This window comes from Carcharhinus amblyrhynchos, chromosome 14 (assembly GCF_965287045.1).
Source record: "Carcharhinus amblyrhynchos chromosome 14, sCarAmb.v2.hapA, whole genome shotgun sequence".
NCBI lineage: Eukaryota > Metazoa > Chordata > Chondrichthyes > Carcharhiniformes > Carcharhinidae > Carcharhinus > Carcharhinus amblyrhynchos.
In genome coordinates, this window is record NC_137337.1 from 12,227,925 (window position 1) to 12,246,817 (window position 18,893).

The window sequence follows — 18,893 nt, forward strand, 5'->3', positions numbered from 1 at the left end:
GAGGAGGGCGTCAGTGCCAGCAATTTTACATGCCTTCACCTTGTAGCTTGTTATGTCTTGCAGATCTTGCCATGGTCGGCAGGGATCCATGTGGCTAGTCTAGGACTCTAGCTTGATCCAGTACTGGCTTTTGGCATCTTTGATGGCTCTCCTTAGATCACATCTGGCTTTTCTGTATGGGTCAGGTCACCTGACTTGAATGCCTCAGACCTAGACTTCAGCAACAGCGGATATCTCTGTTCATCCCTGGTTTCTGATTGGGAAGCATGCGGATTTGCTTGTTTGGCACACAATCTTCTACACACTTACCAATTAAGTCAGTTACTGTAGTGGCATACTCATTCAGGCTGGTCACATAGTTTTAGATACTGAACAGTCCACTGACTCTAGTCCCGGAGGAGATCGTCTGATTCCTCAGATCAATGTTGCATGACTTTCTTTGACGGATTCTATCACTTCAGGTTTTGCTTGTAAGCCAAAAGCAGGAGCACAGCCTTGTGGTCTGATTTGCCAAAGTTTGGGTGGGCGATAGGGTGGAAGGCATGTTTGATATTTGTGTGCCAGTGGTCTAGGATGTTTGGGCCTCTGGTGGAACAGGAAACGTGTTGGTGGTATCTTTGTAGGAGCTTGACCTGATTGAAGTCCCTGCCACAATGAACAAGGCCTCAGGATGTTTAGTCTCAAGGCTATTTGTGGTGGTGTATATTGTATCCAGCATTATCTTCACCTCCGCATAGGGTGGGATATGGACTGCCATCGGGATAATGGAGGTGAACTCCTGCAGAAGGGGCAGCATTTTAATGTCAGATATTCTAGGACTAGGGAGCAGATGTAGTGTTGCTACATCTACATGATGTTGATTAGGGCTGCATATAAGGTTCGCTGATCTCCAATCATTAATAGAAATATCAGCCAGAATTTTCTGGCCATTCATACTGGCGGGATTCACTGGTCCAGTTGCACTGAACAGAGGTTTGGCTGAGCACTAAATTCTCCATCCTCACTTGCAGCAGCAGCAGGATGTGAATGGCTGGAAAATTCTGGCAATCTTTTCACTCGAAAAGAAGTGCTTTGCTGAGCTCACTTCACCAGATAATGAAATCAATGTCACAAATCATAGCGGAATGCTTTTATAACATGGAAATATTAAACAGCTATACATCAGTAATTTGTTTTAATTATTATCGAGGCGGTATTGTCCAATAAACAACAGTTTAATTTACTACCTTTAGTAAGTTATGTCACTTGACAGAATTAATCTTAAAAGGATGGCTGAACATAATTGATTTTAATTATAAGCTGGAAAGCATATTGCTGTCTAACTTTGCCAGAGCTAAGGATTCCAAAAAAAAATCAACATTGGAATCTTTAAAGTCAAACACCTGGTCAGTGTAAATTTTCCAGATTCACAGGCACACCCTCTCAAAATTTTTCAGGTTAAAAAGTTCAATCATCTCAATGGTGCCCATCTTTCCCTCATAAATTTGTACATATGGTGGCTGATGTTTCAGTTTTGTTGTCTTTTCTACATATTAGAAAGGTTTTCTGGCCTCTAGCCATCTTCCGCACATGGCAGACTTGGCATCAATTCAGTTTTCTCCTGAATTTCCTCTTTTGACTAGCATACTTGAACTGAATATTACTATTTGCCTATATTTGATGGAATACACTTTAAAAGTAATTAATTGGCTGGGAAGTGCTTCAGAATGTCCTGAATATTACTGGTCTCCATGATTCACGATCCTAATTTTTCAATATGATACAGGCTTTCTTTAAAATGTTTTTTGAAACTATGACAACAAGATTCTAATTAGCATAGTTTGGATTGGTGACCTGTGCAAGAGGTTAAATTACAGTTTAGTAGAAATGCTGTATTTTGATAGCCATGCCTCAATGCTAACAATCCTTTAAAGTTCATGAACAGTGGGTATTCTGGATTATTTGGTGGCTGTATTAATTGCTATTGATTAGCTGCTTCACATGAAAAATTCCTGTTAAGGGATTGATGATCTGTTAAATCAGCCACAATATTCTCAATATTAACCACATTCATTGGTTGTAGGCAACTCATTCTTCAGAAACCAAATCTATGGATTTAATTGTGAAAAGGAAATGTAGTATCTGATATAGGAAATTTTCATACCCAAATTTTTTTGTTGTGCCTGTCTTTAGATTTAATAAAGACCATAAGATATCGGAGCAGAAAGTGGGCCATTCAACTCAGAGTCTGCTCCGCCACAAAATAAATTCATGACTGATCTGATATGATAATCCTCAATTCCACTTTCCTGCCTTATTCCCATAACCCTTGATTTCCTTACTGATTAAAAATCTGTATCTCAGCCATGAACATACTTAACAACCAAACCTCTACAGCACTCTGTGGCAAAGAATTCCACAGATTCACTACCCTTTGAGAGAAGAAATTCCTCCTAATCTCTGTCCTCTGGTCCTAGAATCTCCCACAAGGGGAAACAACCCCTCAGTATCTATCCTGTCAAACCCCCTGAGAATCCTATATGTCTCAATATACCTTTCATTCTTCTAAATTCCAATAAGTAAAGCCTCAACCTACTAAACTGCTCATAAGAAAATCAACCTCGTGAACGTTCTCCGGACTGCCTCCAATGCAGTATATCTTACCTTAAATAAGGAGCCAAAACTGTTCACAGTATTCCAGGAATATCTTGTATATTTTAGCAAGACTTCCTCATTTTATACACTATTCCCTTTGAAAAAAAGGCCAGCATTTCATTTGCCTTCCCTATTAACTGCTGAACTTGCATGCTAGCTTTTTTGTGATTTATGCACGAGAACCCAAAAATTCCTCTGTGCCACAGCATTCTGCAGTCTTTCACCATTTAAATAATATTCAGCTTCTTTATTTTTCCTACCAAAAGGTATAGCTTCAAATTTTCTCACATTATATTCCATTCCCCAAGTTTTTGCCCACTCACTTAACCTGTTTAATTCCCTCTGCAGATTCTTTGTATCATCCTCATCACTTGTAGTCCTACCTATTTTTGTGTCATCTGCAAACTTGGCAATAGGACATTAATTTCCTTCATCCATATCATTAATATACATTGTAAGTAATTGTGGCCCCAGCACTGATCCTTGTGGTACTCCACTAGTTACAGGTTGCCATATTTAAATGCCTTCTTATCCCAACTCTGTCTTCTGTTAGTTAATTAATCCTCTATCCATGCTAATATCCTACCATTAATATCATGGGCCCTTATCTTATTAAGTAGCCTGTTCTGAGGTACATTATCAAATGCTTTTTGGAAATCAATGTATATTACATCTACTGATTCCCTTTATCTATCCTGCTCAATGCCACCACAAAGAATTGTAATAAATTTTCATATTTCCCCTTCATGAAACCATCCTGACTCTACTTATTTATATTATTTATTCCAAAATGCTCTGCTATTGCATCCTTTATAATGGAGTCTGACATTATCCCAATGACAGGTGTTAAGCTAACTGATCTATAGTGTCTTTTTTTTTTGCCTCCCTCCATTTTTAAGTAAGGGTGTTACATTGGTAATTTTGTGATAAACTGGTCAAAGTGTCTGTACAGAATATTTCACAGACAACACTTCTGACACTTCTGGAGCGTAATCCAGACAGACAACTATCTTCTAATTCTCATATAGCAACTTCCAGAGAAAGCTCCACCACCAGACAGTAGAATCTCAGAGGAAAAGGCTTTTTCTGAGCAGATTTCTGTCTCCAATTCAGACAGAGCAAAAGATAGGGAAAGCAACCTATCTCTAAAGATCTCAAAAGCGGAATATCTTGAGTTCTCTATGTAAGCCTAGCTGTAACCAATCATATGACCTTACCTTTCAATCAATCTATTAAAGTCCCACTCTGCAATATCCCAGGAAAAATCACAAAACAACATTACCCTGCATTAACTGAGATCAAAACAAACACGACATCAATTAAGATCAATTATGCTGCTGCAGAAACAAAAAGGCTCAGATAAAATGAAGGGACTAGTAAACACATTCAGCACAAAAACATGACTAAAATAAATTAGTAGAGATCCATTGACAAGTATTCTTACTCTGCCTCAGTTAGTTCATAAGTTTCTAAACCTTGTTATAATCAATAAGTGGAGATACTATTTACTTATGTGGTGTCTAAATCTTTGCTCGATGGTTATTATCTCTGTCAAATTCAAACAGTTTAAAAGGACACTTTGGGTTACAGTATTAGGCAGTCCATAGCTAAATTGTAACAGTCTAAAATAACAAAACACCCCTTTATAAACTTGTAATGCTGTTGACCATAATACTGAAATAGACTAGCCATATAAATACTGTTATTACTAGAGCAAGTCAGAAGCTAGTAGATGATCGTTTGACTCTTCAAAGCCCATCCACATTCTATAAGGCACAAGTCGAGAATGTGATGGAATACTCTGTGCCTGCCTGGATGTGTGCAGCTCCAAGAACACTCAACAAGCTCAATACTATTCAGGACAAAGTAGCCCATTTGATTGACATCTCATCCGCAAACAATCGCTCCATCCACCACTGACACACAGTGGCAGCATGGTGTACCATCTATAAAAAGCAACACAGGAACTCACCAGGCATCCTTAGGCAGGATTTTTCAAATTCATGACCACTACTATCTAGAAGCACAAGGACAAGGCACATGGAAACACGACCACCTGGAACTTCCATTCCAAGCCACCCTTTCTAACAGCACTCTGGGTGTACCTACACCACATGAACCACAGCAGCACAGTGGTTTGCACTGCTGCTTCACTGCAGTAAGAACCCGGGTTTGATTCCTGGTTTGTCTCATTGTCTGTGCAGAGCCTGCACGTTATCCCCGTATCTGCGTGGGTTTCCTCCAGATACTCTCCCGCAGTCCGAAAGATGCACTGGTCAGGTGCATTTGCTACACTAAAATTCTCCTTCAGTGTACCCAAACAAGTGCTGGAGTGTGGTGACAAGGGGATTTTCAGAATAACTTCATTGCAATGTTAATGTAGACTTCTTGTGACTAATAAATAAACTTTATCAGAAACTCCCAGGTACACTATGCAGTTTGCCTAGACCCTAACTTTTACATTTGATTTTGGCATTCGGGTAAGCATAAGGTGTTTCACTACAGTATGATTCAAGTGACCCACTAGGAAGCTTTTATCAAAACAAGTTTTATTTAAGAACACGTTAGAATATAACAAAAAGGATTAGCATAAATTTTACCAATTAAAATACTTAAATATGACAAAGTATAATTCTTAACAGCTAGCTATCTCTATCATTTCAATTTAGTAGTACCCCACATAGACACAACCAGTTATCACATAAAACCAAATATGCTTACAAGATTGTTGGCATTTTAACATCTCTGGAGAGTGATCCAGACAAACACTTGTCTTCTAATTATCATACAGCAACTTCCAGAGAAAGCGCCATCCCCAAACAGTAGAATCTCAGAGAAAGAGATTGATTTTCTTACAGATTCCAGTCTCCATACCTCAGAGAGGGGAAGAGACACGTTTTCTTTCCCCAAAAAGCAACTGAGCTTGATGTCTCTGTGTAAGCCTAGCTGTACCCAATCATGTCCCCATACCTATCAATCAACCTAATCAACCCCACTCTGCAGTGACCCAGGGGAAATCACAAAATAATAGAATCATGCATTGGTTCATATTAAAACAAACATTGTAGCAATTAAGATCAATTATGCTGCTGCAGCAACAGCATAGTGCTGCTGTATACAGACAGAATGACTTTGTTAATAAGAAACAAACTACAACAACAAATCCTGCGCAAAAAAAATGACAAATGCATTTCTTAAAGGCGAAGTGGTGGCAATTCTCCTACTCTGCCATGCTAGTTTTCTATCCAGCGTGGTGGGAGAATCTCTCATCCAGGTACGCCTGTGATTCGTGCATGCATTCCTGTCGTGCACACATCTACCAATCCTGCATTTCTGGTGCATTCAGATCCACACTGGAAACTGATGGGAAGACCAGGTAAGTTACTTGATCTATTTTTATTGTTATTTTGAAGCTATTAGTGGGCCTGGGACTGAATTCTCAGGACTTGCTAGCCTCTCCCATCCTGCCAGAATATTTAATTCCAGTGGAGTTTACAGTAGCTCCCACCCTCAGGTAACGATTGGGACAACCCTGCTAGAGTGAGTGGGAGCCAATCAGGGCCTCCAGGGGGTCAGATGGCAGTGGAGTGACATCTCCTGGACATGGACATCCTGGCAGTGCCAGCCTGTGCCCCCTGGCACTGTTCAAGGGGCAAAGTGCCCATGCCCAGGGGATACCTTGGCACTGCCCACTGGGCATGGGGCAATACCAAAGGGGTGGAGCCTATAGGGGCTGGGCTGGTGGGGCCAGGACTTAAGGGGAGATTGGTGGGGGAGGTTATGCTACCACTATGCATGGAGATCGATGGGGGCAGGAGGGAGGCCAGTGATTGCGGTGCTGCTGGAGGGGCGGGGCGGGGGGGGGTAGCGGGCCTTCCAAGGGGGTAGGGTATTTGCTCCATGGCTGGGGAGGGGAGAGGTGCTAGAGAGTGGACCATCCGGGGCGGGGGGGTGGGGGGAAGCCGAGGCTGGCCCAGAAATGGTCAGAGGTATCATGATTGGGCAGTGTGGGAGGTAGTTGAAGGGGCAGCAGTGCGAGGGTCCCAGGCTGACCAGCAATCGAAGTGGCCAGCAAACAAGCAGCTAACAGTTCAGGGCCACTGCACATGCATAGAGGCCCACTGAATTCAGCCTCTCCAGTGTAAATAAGTCCCGCCCCCTGGAATCTAATAATATTCATGCTGGTTGCCTGTGTACTGCACAGAGTGTGGGAGATTCTAATCTGAACTCTCACTGGAAAAAACAGCGTGAATTACTCCAGTTTTCCTGCGAATTTGACTCTTAGAATTTTTAGGGGAGAACCGCTCCCAGTATTGTCACAGGTTCATAGTATTGTCACATAGTCAGACCCCACTTGGAATACCGTGCTCAGTTCTGGTCGCCTCATTATAGGAGGGATGTGGAAGCTATTGAAAGGGTGAAGAGAGATTTACAAGGATGTTGCCTGGATTGGGTGGCATGCCTTATGAGGATAGGTTGCGAGAGCTCAGTCTTTCCTCCTTGGAGAGATGAAGGATGAGAGGTGACCTGATAGAGGTGTATAAGATGTTGAGTGGTATAGATCAGGTGGATTCTCAGAGGCTTTTTCCCAGGACTGAAATGGTTGCTACGAGAGGACACAGCTTTAAGGTGCTAGGGAGTAGGTACAGAGGAGATGTCAGGCATAAGTTTTTCACTCAGAGGGTGATGGGTAAGTGGAATCGGCTGCCATCAGTGGTGGTGGAGGCAAATTCGATAGGGTCTTTTAAGAGACTTCTGGATGAGTATATGGGACTTAATAGGATTGACGGTTATAAGTAAGCCTAGGGATATGATCGGTGCAACTTGTGGGGCGAAGGGCCTGTTTGTGCTATAGTTTTTCTACGTTTCTATGTTTCAAGAAGGCAGCTCACCACCACTTTTGCAAGGACAATTAGGGATGGGTAATAAATGCTGGCCAAATCAACAATGCCCACATCCCAAGAATGAAATTTTAAAAAGACAAATTAAGCATCATCAAATGGTGCCTAATCCCAGAGGGCAAGTCTTCATAACTTTTAGCTCTCTCTGTATGAGAAGCTTTGTCCACATAATGGGATGTTGGGATGTTTCATATTAGTATTTTAAGCATCAAATTAAGTAATAAATTATTTATTTTCAATGGTTTATATTCAATAAACCGTATTTCGTGTATCAGAGGCTATGTGCAGTTGTTATTAGTTTGAATTATTGTCTAATAACTTCACTGACAAGAAGGAACATTGTCATAGCAATCCTTTCACATAAAACTAGAAGTGCTAAGAAGGTAACCCTTTCTAAGGGCACCATGGACTCATAAAATAACAAGAATGTGCAGGCAAGAAGGAAAAAAATATACAAGACACAGACATGTGTTAGAAGTTAGATGCCAGAGTAGCCCAGTAATTGACTGTCTTCAATGATTCCTCAAGTTGAATTGATGCTGCATGAGATTGTTGTAAGAAGAGTTGCCTCTGTGCCATCATTTACATGAGATAACAAAAAGACTCTTGGGAATGCAAGTGTAAAAAAGAAAAGCAAATAGAATACAATTTTCTGGCTATGCGCTGCTAGTCAGGTGCATCCTATAGGGACTGTGTACTGTAATTTTAGATTCTAAGACAGATTACTAATTCATAAGATCATAGAATCCCCACAGTACACTGAGGGGTGATGTGATTGAGGTGTTCAAGATTATGAGGAGCATGGACAAGGTGGATAGGGAGCAGCTGCTCCCCTTAGTTGAAGGCGCAGTTACGAGGGAACACAAGTTAAAAATGAGAGGTGAGAGGTTTAGGGGGGATTTGAGGAAAAATCTTTTTACTTACAGGGTTGTGACAGTCTGGAATGCACTGCCTGGAAGGGTGGTGGAGGCAGGATGCCTCGCATCCTTTAAAAAGTACCGGATGAGTACTTGTCTATAGGCCAAGTGCTAGCAAGTGGGATTAGGTGGGCAGGTCAGGGCCTTTCATGTGTTAGTGCAGACTCAATGGGCTGAAGGGCCTCTCCTGCAGTGCAGGATTCTGTGATTCTGTGAGTTGAGGAGGAGGAGGCCATTCACCCCATCAAGCCTGCACTGACAACAATCCCACCCAGCCCCAATTCCCGTAACCCTATGTATTTACCCTGCTAATCGCCCTAACCTAAACATCTTGGGACACTAAGGGGCAATTTAGCATGACCAACCAACCTAACTCACACATCTGGAGTACAGATGGAGTACAATGTTGGTAAATGTGAGGTCATCCATTATAATAGGAGTAAGAGCAAAATGGACTATTATTTAAATGATAAAAAATTGCAGCATGCTGCTGTGCAAAGGGAGCTGGCTGTCCTCATGCAGGAATCTCAAGGAGATGGATTTCATGTGCAGAGGGTAATTAAGAAGGCAAATGGAATTTTGTCCTTTATTGCTAGAGGGATAGAGTTTAAAAACAGTGAGGTTATGTTGCAGCTATATAAGGCACTGGTGAGGCTGCATCTGGAGTACTGTGTACAATTTTGGTCTCCTTACTTGAGAAAGGATAGACTGACACTGGAGGGGTTGCAGAGGAGATTCATTACATTGATTCCAGAGTTGAGAGGGTTGGCTTATGAGAAGAGACTGAGTAGACTGGAAGAAGAATGAGGGGAGATCTTATAGAAACATACAAGATTATGAAGGAATAGACAAGATAGAAGCGGGAGGTTATTTCCACTGGCGGGTGAAACTAGAACTAGGGGGTGTTGCTTCAAAGTAAGGGGACTCAGTTGAGGAGAAACTTCTCCACACAAATGGTTGTGAATCCATGGAATTCCCTGCCCAGTGAAGCACTTGAGGCTACCTTATTGAATGTCTTTAAGGCAAGGATAGATAAATTTTTGAACAGTAAAGGTGAATGGCCGGGTAGGTGGAGCCAAGTCCACGAAACAATCAGCCATGATCTTGCTGAATGGCGGACCAGGGTTGAGGGGCCAGATGGCCTACTCCTGCTCCTAGTTCTTATGTTCTTATATTCTTATCATTTAAAATAATCATTTAAATTAACAATTTTAAAATATTGTATGCTGTGTACAGCTTAATTTATACGTCTCAATGAGATCTCCCCTCATTCTTCTAAACTCTAACGAGTACAAGCCCAGTTTATTCAGCCTCTCCTCATAGCTCAATAACCTCATAGATCTCATTGAGACGTATAAGATGATGAATGGGATGGATAGGATAGAGGTGGAGAGACTCTTCCCGCTCAAAAAAGACAGTAGGACTAGGGGGCACAGCCTCAAGATAAAGGGGAGGCGGTTTAGAACGGAGCTGAGGAGGAACTTCTTCACTCAAAGGGTGGTGAATCTCTGGAATTCTCTGCCCGTTGAAGTGGTGGAGGCTGCCTCGCTAAATATTTTTAAGAAGCGGGTTGATAGGTTCTTGATAAGAGAGGGGATTAAGGGTTATGGGGAGAGGGCGGGAAAGTGGAACTGAGCCACGACAGATCAGCCATGATCTTATTGAATGGCGGGGCAGGCTCGAAGGGCTAGATGGCCTACTCCTGCTCCTATTTCTTATGTTCTTATGTTCTTAATTTCTAAGAGGTGCTGCCAGTGGCAGGGTTCACTGCTGGCAGCATGGCCTCAGCCAATTACTCTCTATGTTTGTGCAAGATATCATCATGTGGCCACAATATACATTCAACACACAGAAAAGAGACTTCATTTCAACTGAAAGTATACATCATTTGTCACTAAGAGGCAATTTAGTACAGTCAATCCACCTAACCTGCCCATCTTTGGGCTGTGGGAGGAAACCAGAGCACTAGGAGGAAATCCACACAGTCACGGGGTAACATGAAAACTGCATACAGACACCTGGAATCAAACCTGGATCCCTGGCACTGTGAAGCAACAGCGCTAACCACTGGGCCACTGTGCCAGAGGTTTATCCCAATTCTATGGAAGGGAAAAATTGGATCACAATTTTAAAATATAGTTCAAATTCTTGGCATTGACACCAACAGTACTTAAAATAAAAGCATAACATCTTCACACCAGAAACATTTATCATTCTTAAATTACAATTATGTCTTTAGTAACCTGGACTTTCTAATCATTCTTGTTTTGAGGCAACCAAATGCAGACTTCGGAAAAGTTCTGCCCCACAAGAACTGTACTAGATTTGCTCATAAGCATTTTTCCAGTGCATGGAACTTGCGGTGGTATGAGTGCCTATCTCAAAATTGGAGAGTGCTTCATTTTAATGTACATTTGGAAATATTTAATCCCGAAAGCCATTTCCCATGGTTCTGATGTGCAAGATTCTAATGACAATGAATGCTCATTTTAACAGTACTATTCTGGAAGGCTTTTGCCCACTTCTTCATTTTTTTAAACTTTTTTCCCTTTTAGCACTTGCATTTTCTAGAGACCTTTTGATAATTCACGTAAATTACAGCAGATAGCATCCCTCCTCATAATCATGTGTAGTATAATCTTAACTTCATCAACTTAAAGGAAGGAGACGGCCTAGTGGTATTATCACTAGACTATTAACCCAGGAACTCAGCTAATGTCTGGGACCTAGATTCAAATCCCACCGTGGCAAATGGTGGAATTTAAATTCAACAAACAAAATCTGGAATTAAGAATCTATGGTGACCATGAAGCTATTGTCAATTGTCGGAAAAACCCATTTGGTTCACTAACGTTCTTTTACAGAAGAAAATCTGCTACCCTTACCTGATCAGGCCTACATGTCACTCCAGAGTCACAGCAATGTAGTTGACTCTCAACTGCCCTCTGAAATGGCCTAGCAAGCCACTCAGTTTCTAGGGCAATCAGGGATGGGTAACAAATGCTGGACAGTCGGCAACATCCATGTCCCACAAATGAATAAAATAATCTTAAACATAGGGTCAATGACTGGGCTATTTTGTCTCTTGGCTTCAGACTCACATTTGCACCTTGGATAATCTCTTACCTGACTGCCTTAGATATCTGCCTCAGCCTTAACCTTTGTTCAGGTCAATGCTTTGTTCAGGTTCTCAATACATGTTCACAATTAATATTTCCCTCTCTCATTTAACTGTCTGTATCCTTTTGAATTTGATAAATATGCATTATTGCTTCCATACCATTTATTTGTTCTTCAAATTTGTCCAACTACGATAAAAGAAAGTTGAGTGTAAACAATGCATTTCTATTTCAATCTGTCTCAAACCTACCAGTAGCCATTCTAGTGCTAATAATGCCAAAGAGAATGAAGCTCATTGTCAGCCCATGTCTTCAAATATATATTCGACATCATTTACTGTAACTCAAAATTGTTTTAACAGTTTTGAAAACAGTTTCAAAATTTGATACTAAAATACTTAAACTGCATTTGCAAATTCAGATGCTAAACTGCAAACTCCAAACTTTGAAATATTGAGGGATCTTTATAATCTGCCATCCAGGTGTAAAACTGGCAGTGAGGATTGGACGTTCATATAAAAACTGTTATAGTGGCCACAAAAGACACAGGGCATCATTAATAGATTTCTCCATGGGTTTCATGGAATACGAGTTTCCCTATTGAGCAAGCAGGAGCTCATCCAATGAGAGACAAGTGGAGGGAGTTTAAAACCTGTACTCAGCCTGGACCACTGGCTATGCAGGTCCAGAGCACAGGCTTGATTTGTTATAAGCCACTGATGTGGTCTTTCCTTTCTTTTAATAAAACAGTGTTGTACCAGAAGGTTGGTCTCGGCACGTTATTACAGAAACCTACTGATTTTCAATTTCATTGAGAGCAAAAAAAATCAACAATTTTTGTCATGAATCCAATAATGGCATTTATTATATTATTGTAGCTTTCAACGAGTAACAACTTATTATTATGAATAACTGTATTTAATCAAAGATTTATATTACTACATGGAGGGGATATTTTACTTTCAATTTATGAAAACATATTTTCCACATTAGCAGCCCAGAAACTACGCAAATGACAAGAGCCTAGTAATGAGTTTGTCTGTTGACAGACGTTTAATGTATTTGTAGAACTTTCCTTTGCCCACTATTTTGTCAAAGGTTTATTTTGAAAACAGACAATGAATTGTCATTTGAATCAGTAAATATTGCCAATGATAATTTTTGGTTTATGAACTGCAACTAGAATTATAAAAATGACTATGCCAAGCTTTCCCTTCAACAGAAAGTATGGAATTGTGGTCAAGGCTGGAATTGAGTAAACTGCCAAAACTGATCAAAATTATTCAATGATGACTGAAGCTGAGAGTCAGCTGTATAGTTATCATACTAGGAAACAAATATTCTATCTGGAAATACTTAATTGGGTAAAGAAGGGTCAATCTCCAGTGAAAATGACATCAATCACAATATTAATTACCTAAATACTGCATATTAATATAATTATGTAAAAGCTGTTATCCTGTTATGAAAAACACTAATAAAACAGAATAAATCAGTTACTTACACAAAACTTTGGCCTACTGATGAAGCCTTACGTCTAGCTGAAGTTTCATGCGTACTTTTTGTATTGTTTTTTGTGCTGCTTTCAATCCTCTGGAATGTATTTGAATGCAAAGCAGATGGCCGAGATGAGAAGGATCTTGATGAGAAAGCATGGGGAAGGTATGGTTGTTCTGGAGTAATTTCTTCACACCTAGAACCCTGGAACCCTGACCGACAGACACAGAGCTGAGGTCGTGAACAAGAGCCTCTGTTTTGGCATGGTGGATCACACACGGCTGTTGAGAGATATCAAATTAGAAAAAAATCATTATATAATAAAGCTTTCCAAATATGAATTTTTTTTTAATTTGTAAAATGCACTCAAATTAATTGGAGAAATTTTTCCTCTATTTGACAGTTCCTTTTGCCAGAACACAAGTAATATAAGCTGATCATTAAAGGATGTCTTTGCTTTCAAATTAATTTCAAAATCACATCTTACACAGTCTGGCTGATACGTGAATCCAGATCTGCAGAAATGTGATTCACTCTTACCTGTGTTCTGAAATCACCTAACAAGTTTATATTTATGACAAATGAAAGCTGCAGCTAAGACATCGAGTGGGTCTTTCTGCCCACCCAGTCCTTGACGATGTTCACAGCGTTTTGCATGGCTTACCTGTCCTGGCACCGGGAAACCTGCAGTGAGGGACAACATTCAGCAAGGCCAGATGATCCTGGTAGAAGAAAGAATTGGAAAGTTCTGCCCAATACCATTTCGCCTCAGATATTGTGGGTGGAATTCTCCCAAAAAAATTCCAAGTGTTGAATTCATGGGAAAATTTGAGTAATTCATGCTATTTTTTTCAGTGGCAGTTCACACTAGAATCTCCCACACTCTGTGCAATGCAGAGGCCACTAAATGTATATCATTAGATTTCAGGGATGGAGCCTATTACCCACCCCCCCCCCCACCCCTCCTCACTACCACCACCACGACCACCATGGCCCAATTGTGTCTCCCCCAACCTTTCCCGCGCCAGCCCTGACCACTCCCTATTCAGAACACCCCCTAACCCATGTCTGCATCAGGCCTCGTCCCTAGGCCCCACCCCCATATGCCCCACCCCCCTATTGGGCAGTGTCAAGGTGCCCCCTGGGCATTGGCTCCTTGCATTTTGGACAGTGCTTTGGTGGTCAGACTGGCACTACAATGGTGCCAATGCTTGGGGGGGCAACCCCCTACCACTGGAGCCTCTGGGGGCCCCCAATTGCCCCTCTTTCACTCCGGTGGGGTCCTATTCTGAACCCGCTGGAGTGAAACACTCAGCATGGTGGGAGATGCTAGCGGGCCCAGAGAAGTCAGTCCTTGGCCTGCTAATCATATTTAAATTACATTTAAATAAAAATGTATATTACTTATCTGTCTTCCCACTGGTTTCCAGCATGGATCTGACTGCACCAGAAATCTGACGCTTAGAGATGCGTGCATGGCGGAAGCATATGCACAAATCCTGCGCATTCCCACCGTGCAATTCTCCCACCCCGCTGTGCTGGAAAATTAGCGTGGCAGGATTGAAGAATTGCTTGTGTTAGACACCAAAGACATTGTGGGTGCAAATGCGAAACTGAGGGAGTGTTGCAGTCCCAGTGGTGCTGTCTTTCAGATGAAACATTAAACCAAGAAATTACGTTGCATTCTGATTCCGTAACTGTCCTTACTACCTAGCTGCAATTAAGCACTTGCAATGAAGAGATAGATATCCACGGTCCTTATGCGGTCTGGCTGATACGTGACTCCAGTTCCACAGAAACATGGTTGACTTGTAACTGCCTTTGAAATGGCCTAGCAAGCCATCCAGCTGTATCAATATGCTGCAGGAAAATCTAATCAGAACAAAAATGAATGGACCACCTGGTGTCAACCTAGATATTAGAAATGACAGGGGCAAATCCAGCTTAATTTACAACCATCAACATCCAGGGGATTACCATTGATCAGAAACTGAACTGCATCATCCATATAAATACTATGGCTAAAAGAGCAGGTCAGAGACTGGAAATTCTACAGTGAGTAACTCTTGGCTCTCCAAGTATTTCCATTGTCTACAATCATTCCTGATTCTACCAGGAGCATGATGGAATACTCCTCATTTGCCTGGATGAGTGCAGTTCCAACAAAATTCAGGAAACTTGACATGAAACAACTAGCAGCCCATTTGATTGGTACTCCATCCATCACCTTAAAATTCAGTCCTTCCACCACTGGGGCATTATGACTACAATGTTTACCATTTACGAAATGTATTACAGCAACTCGCCGAAGCTACTTCTACAGCCCCTGTAAAACACACAAACTCTACCACCTAGAAAAGCAAACACAGCAGATGCAAGAGTACAGCACCACCTGCAAGTTTCTCTCAAGTCACACACCATCCCAACTTGGAACTATATCATTGTTACTTCACTATCACCAGTTACTTCACTATCATTAAAATCCTGGGTCTCCTCCCGAATAGTGTTATAGGAGTATCAACATCATAAAGACAGCAGCTGTTCTAGAATGCAACTCTTTGCCACTTTCTCAAAGACAATTAGGGATGGATAAAAAATTCTGGCCGTTCCACCCAAAAAGCCTGTCAACCCTGCAAAATCTCCTTTTTAACATCTCTGGACTTGTCCCAAAATTCAGAGAGTGGTTCCACAGACCAGGTGTACAACAGCTTGAGATAGTCCTACTCACTGAATCATACTTCCAAACAATGTCCCATTCCCCTCCAACATCATCCTTAGGCATGTCTTGATCCACCGGGAGTACAGGCTACCCAACCACCGACCGTACTCCCAGGAGCTGTGTAATGGTGGAAGGGATGAGCATGAGAATTGTCAACATTGGTTTGAGACCCCTTGAAATCTCTTGGCAGCAGGTTAAACGTGTTCAATGTTTTCATGAAATTTTGACCATGAGGTCACTTTTAAACATTTGTGACGGTATTAGTTGGCAAATTCTTAGTTAACTTGTACACAAAGAGAGATCATGGTGACTGGTTATCAACTCCTTTTCAATGTGTGTATGACAGACATGCCCTGCATCAAATCCTGGATATTTGCCTGCTAATGAGATACCATTGCTGACACAAGTATCAACACCAGAGCAAGTAAGCAGGCTACTCATCGATACCTTGAACCTACTGGAATGCTACAGCCAGAACTGATGTCTCCATATTGAGAAGACACTTGACATTCCATCCCACCTGAACAACAATGCTGCCAGGAATGAACTTAACATTTCCTTCTGCAGAAGGCAATATATGCTTGATCCCCAAAAATGCCTGGAAATCACTCTGAAATTGATTTTTCCTTGTTGGCCTCAGCTCATCATTACCAGCCAAAAATTAAAAGCCAGGATCCAGAAATACACTAGAACATCATGTGAGAGCACATCAAGAACGTTTTGCGTGCAACGTTGTCCCTAATACTGCTCTGCCTCATCATCTTACAGCTACTACACAAAAAAAATCGATGCATAACTAAATGCCACCATGAGGGTATTCTGAGGGACATTTGAACCCACTCCATCTGAGTAGTTCCTGATGCTGTCTCACATTGTACCACCTGCCATTTGTCTTGATGGCATTGGTCCATTAGAAGGAAAACATCATGAGTAATAGTAAGCTTCCCATTCACAAGGACATGAAAATCTGCCAAGAAAGCAATTAAAATTATTTCAGATTTCCTGTGTAAAAGCAGTTAACCTTCAAGCAATTGGTATCAAATCACTACCCACATGGATGGAATTGTAGGGCACATGCAGCTTAAAGATCTCATCACTGATTGAACAATAGATGTCCCTGTCTTGGACTTCTATTAAAGACAGTGGCCACTGTTCAACTGAATCTACACAGGGCATGAACAATGCACTTCTCTCACAAGTGAAAAATAAGGAATCACTTAAAGTACAGTTCTGCATTCCACCATTACCAATAAAGCAAGAGACCGAACTGGTTCAATGTGCAGTGTAGGAGAACATACCTGGTGCTGTACCGAAAATGAGCAGCCAACCTGGTGAAGTTACAATACAGGATTACATGCAGGCTGAATAACAGATTGAGCATGCTACAGACAGTGCTAAATGATCCCATTGCCAATGAATCAGATCTGCCCAAACCGCAAAGAGCTACAAAAGTCATGAATGTAGCCCAATCCATCACACAAACCACCCTCCCATCCATTGACTCTGTCTACACTTCCTGCTGCCTTGGCAAAGCAGCCTGCACAATTAAGGGCCCCATATACTCTGGACATTCTCTCTTCTGCCTTCTTCCGTTGGGAAAAAGATACAAAAGTCTGAGGTCACGTCCCAACCAACTCAAGAACAGCTTCTTCCCTGCTGCCATCAGACCTTTGAATGGACTTACCAAGCATTAAGCTGATCTTTGTCTACACACTAGCTATGACTGTATCACTACATTCTGCACTGTCTTGTTTCCTTCTCTATGAATGGTATGTTCTGTCTGCATAGCAGGCAAGAAACAATACTTTTCACTGTTTGTTAATACATGTGACAATAATAAATCAAATCAAATCAAATATCTGTCTCCTGATGTTCCCACCAATGCAAATGTCAACCAGCTAGATTCATTCCATGTGCAGAAGTAGACATTTGGAAGTACGTTAGGGGTAATTGATTCTGGCCTTGCTAGTGGCGCATACATAAATGAATAAAAATAAATCCAGAAAATCAGAGTGAACGATTTGAATTATTCTTGCAGCGAGCTGGCATGCACACAAAGCACTGAATAGCCTTCTTCTATGCTGTAACCACTTTATGATTCTATATTTCAATGAAATGTGAAGGAATGCATTTTGGGAGAACAAACAAAGCAAGGGAATATATAATAAATGAATATATAAGAGATGCTGAGGGGCCTTGGTGTGCATATAGATAAAATTATGTAAGAAATCACATTGGATACTTCCCTTTGTTGGCTGAGGCATTGAATAGAAAAGCAAGGAGGTTATACTAGAGCTGTAAAAAAAAGTTAGGCCACAGCAAGTGTACTGCATGCAGATGCCGTGAAGCAGAGATAGTTTTAAGCTATCTATGTTTGTAGGTATAGATTTAAGTGAGTTTAATTTAGTGTTTCTGTGTAAATAAAAGGGTTAAAACTCTAGTTAGATTCAGGTTAAACAAACATGTTTGCATGTTTGGGGTTTTGGTTTAATTTCAATGTCTTATTTTGCTTAGAGAGTTTATGACATGAAAAGCAAACAATCATAAGGGGCTGAACTGTTGGCCTTTTGAGAGAGGTTGTTGTCCAGGTATGGGAAGGGAAATACTCAATATATTCCAGAGTCCGTCCTTCAAATTATGTGGAAGGTCTGGGCTGATACATGAGTTTTAATTTGGCAACATTAAAGGTCAGGTCCACTCTTTTGTATGCAGAATTAAATGGAGTGTGGTTTTCAAATCTGTTGCATAGTGGGCAACGACACTGCTGCCAACCATAGACAGTAGATCATATATGTCAGTTTAGTTTTGGTATGAAGGCTACTTAGATTAAAAGAGTTTCCATTTTAGACGATATTTAATATTTACATCAGAGGACAGTTCATCTTTGATGAAATTAATAGCCACTGTCAGGTAGCTGCAAATATTATCAGAGCTATTACACATCCTTGCTTGATATTAGTCTAGATTTTGCAGTTGAATATAATTCTGCTGCTTCTGGATAGCCCGAAGTGCCTCCTGGATGCCCAGTCTTGAGTTGCTATACTTGTTCGAAATCTATCCTATTTAACATGGTGTAGTGCCACACAACACAATGGATGGTATCCCC

At 41.2% G+C, this 18,893-nt stretch overlaps 1 protein-coding gene across 1 annotated transcript in view; it reads right to left on the reverse strand.

Moving 5' to 3' along the window:
• LOC145352441 (latent-transforming growth factor beta-binding protein 2-like) overlaps positions 1-18,893 on the reverse strand; it is a 440,928-nt gene that overhangs the window by 368,037 nt on the left and 53,998 nt on the right. The window contains exon 3 of the mRNA XM_080202303.1: positions 13,076-13,349. Coding sequence (XP_080058429.1) covers positions 13,076-13,349 — 274 coding nt within the window. The remainder of the gene's footprint in view (positions 1-13,075; positions 13,350-18,893) is intronic.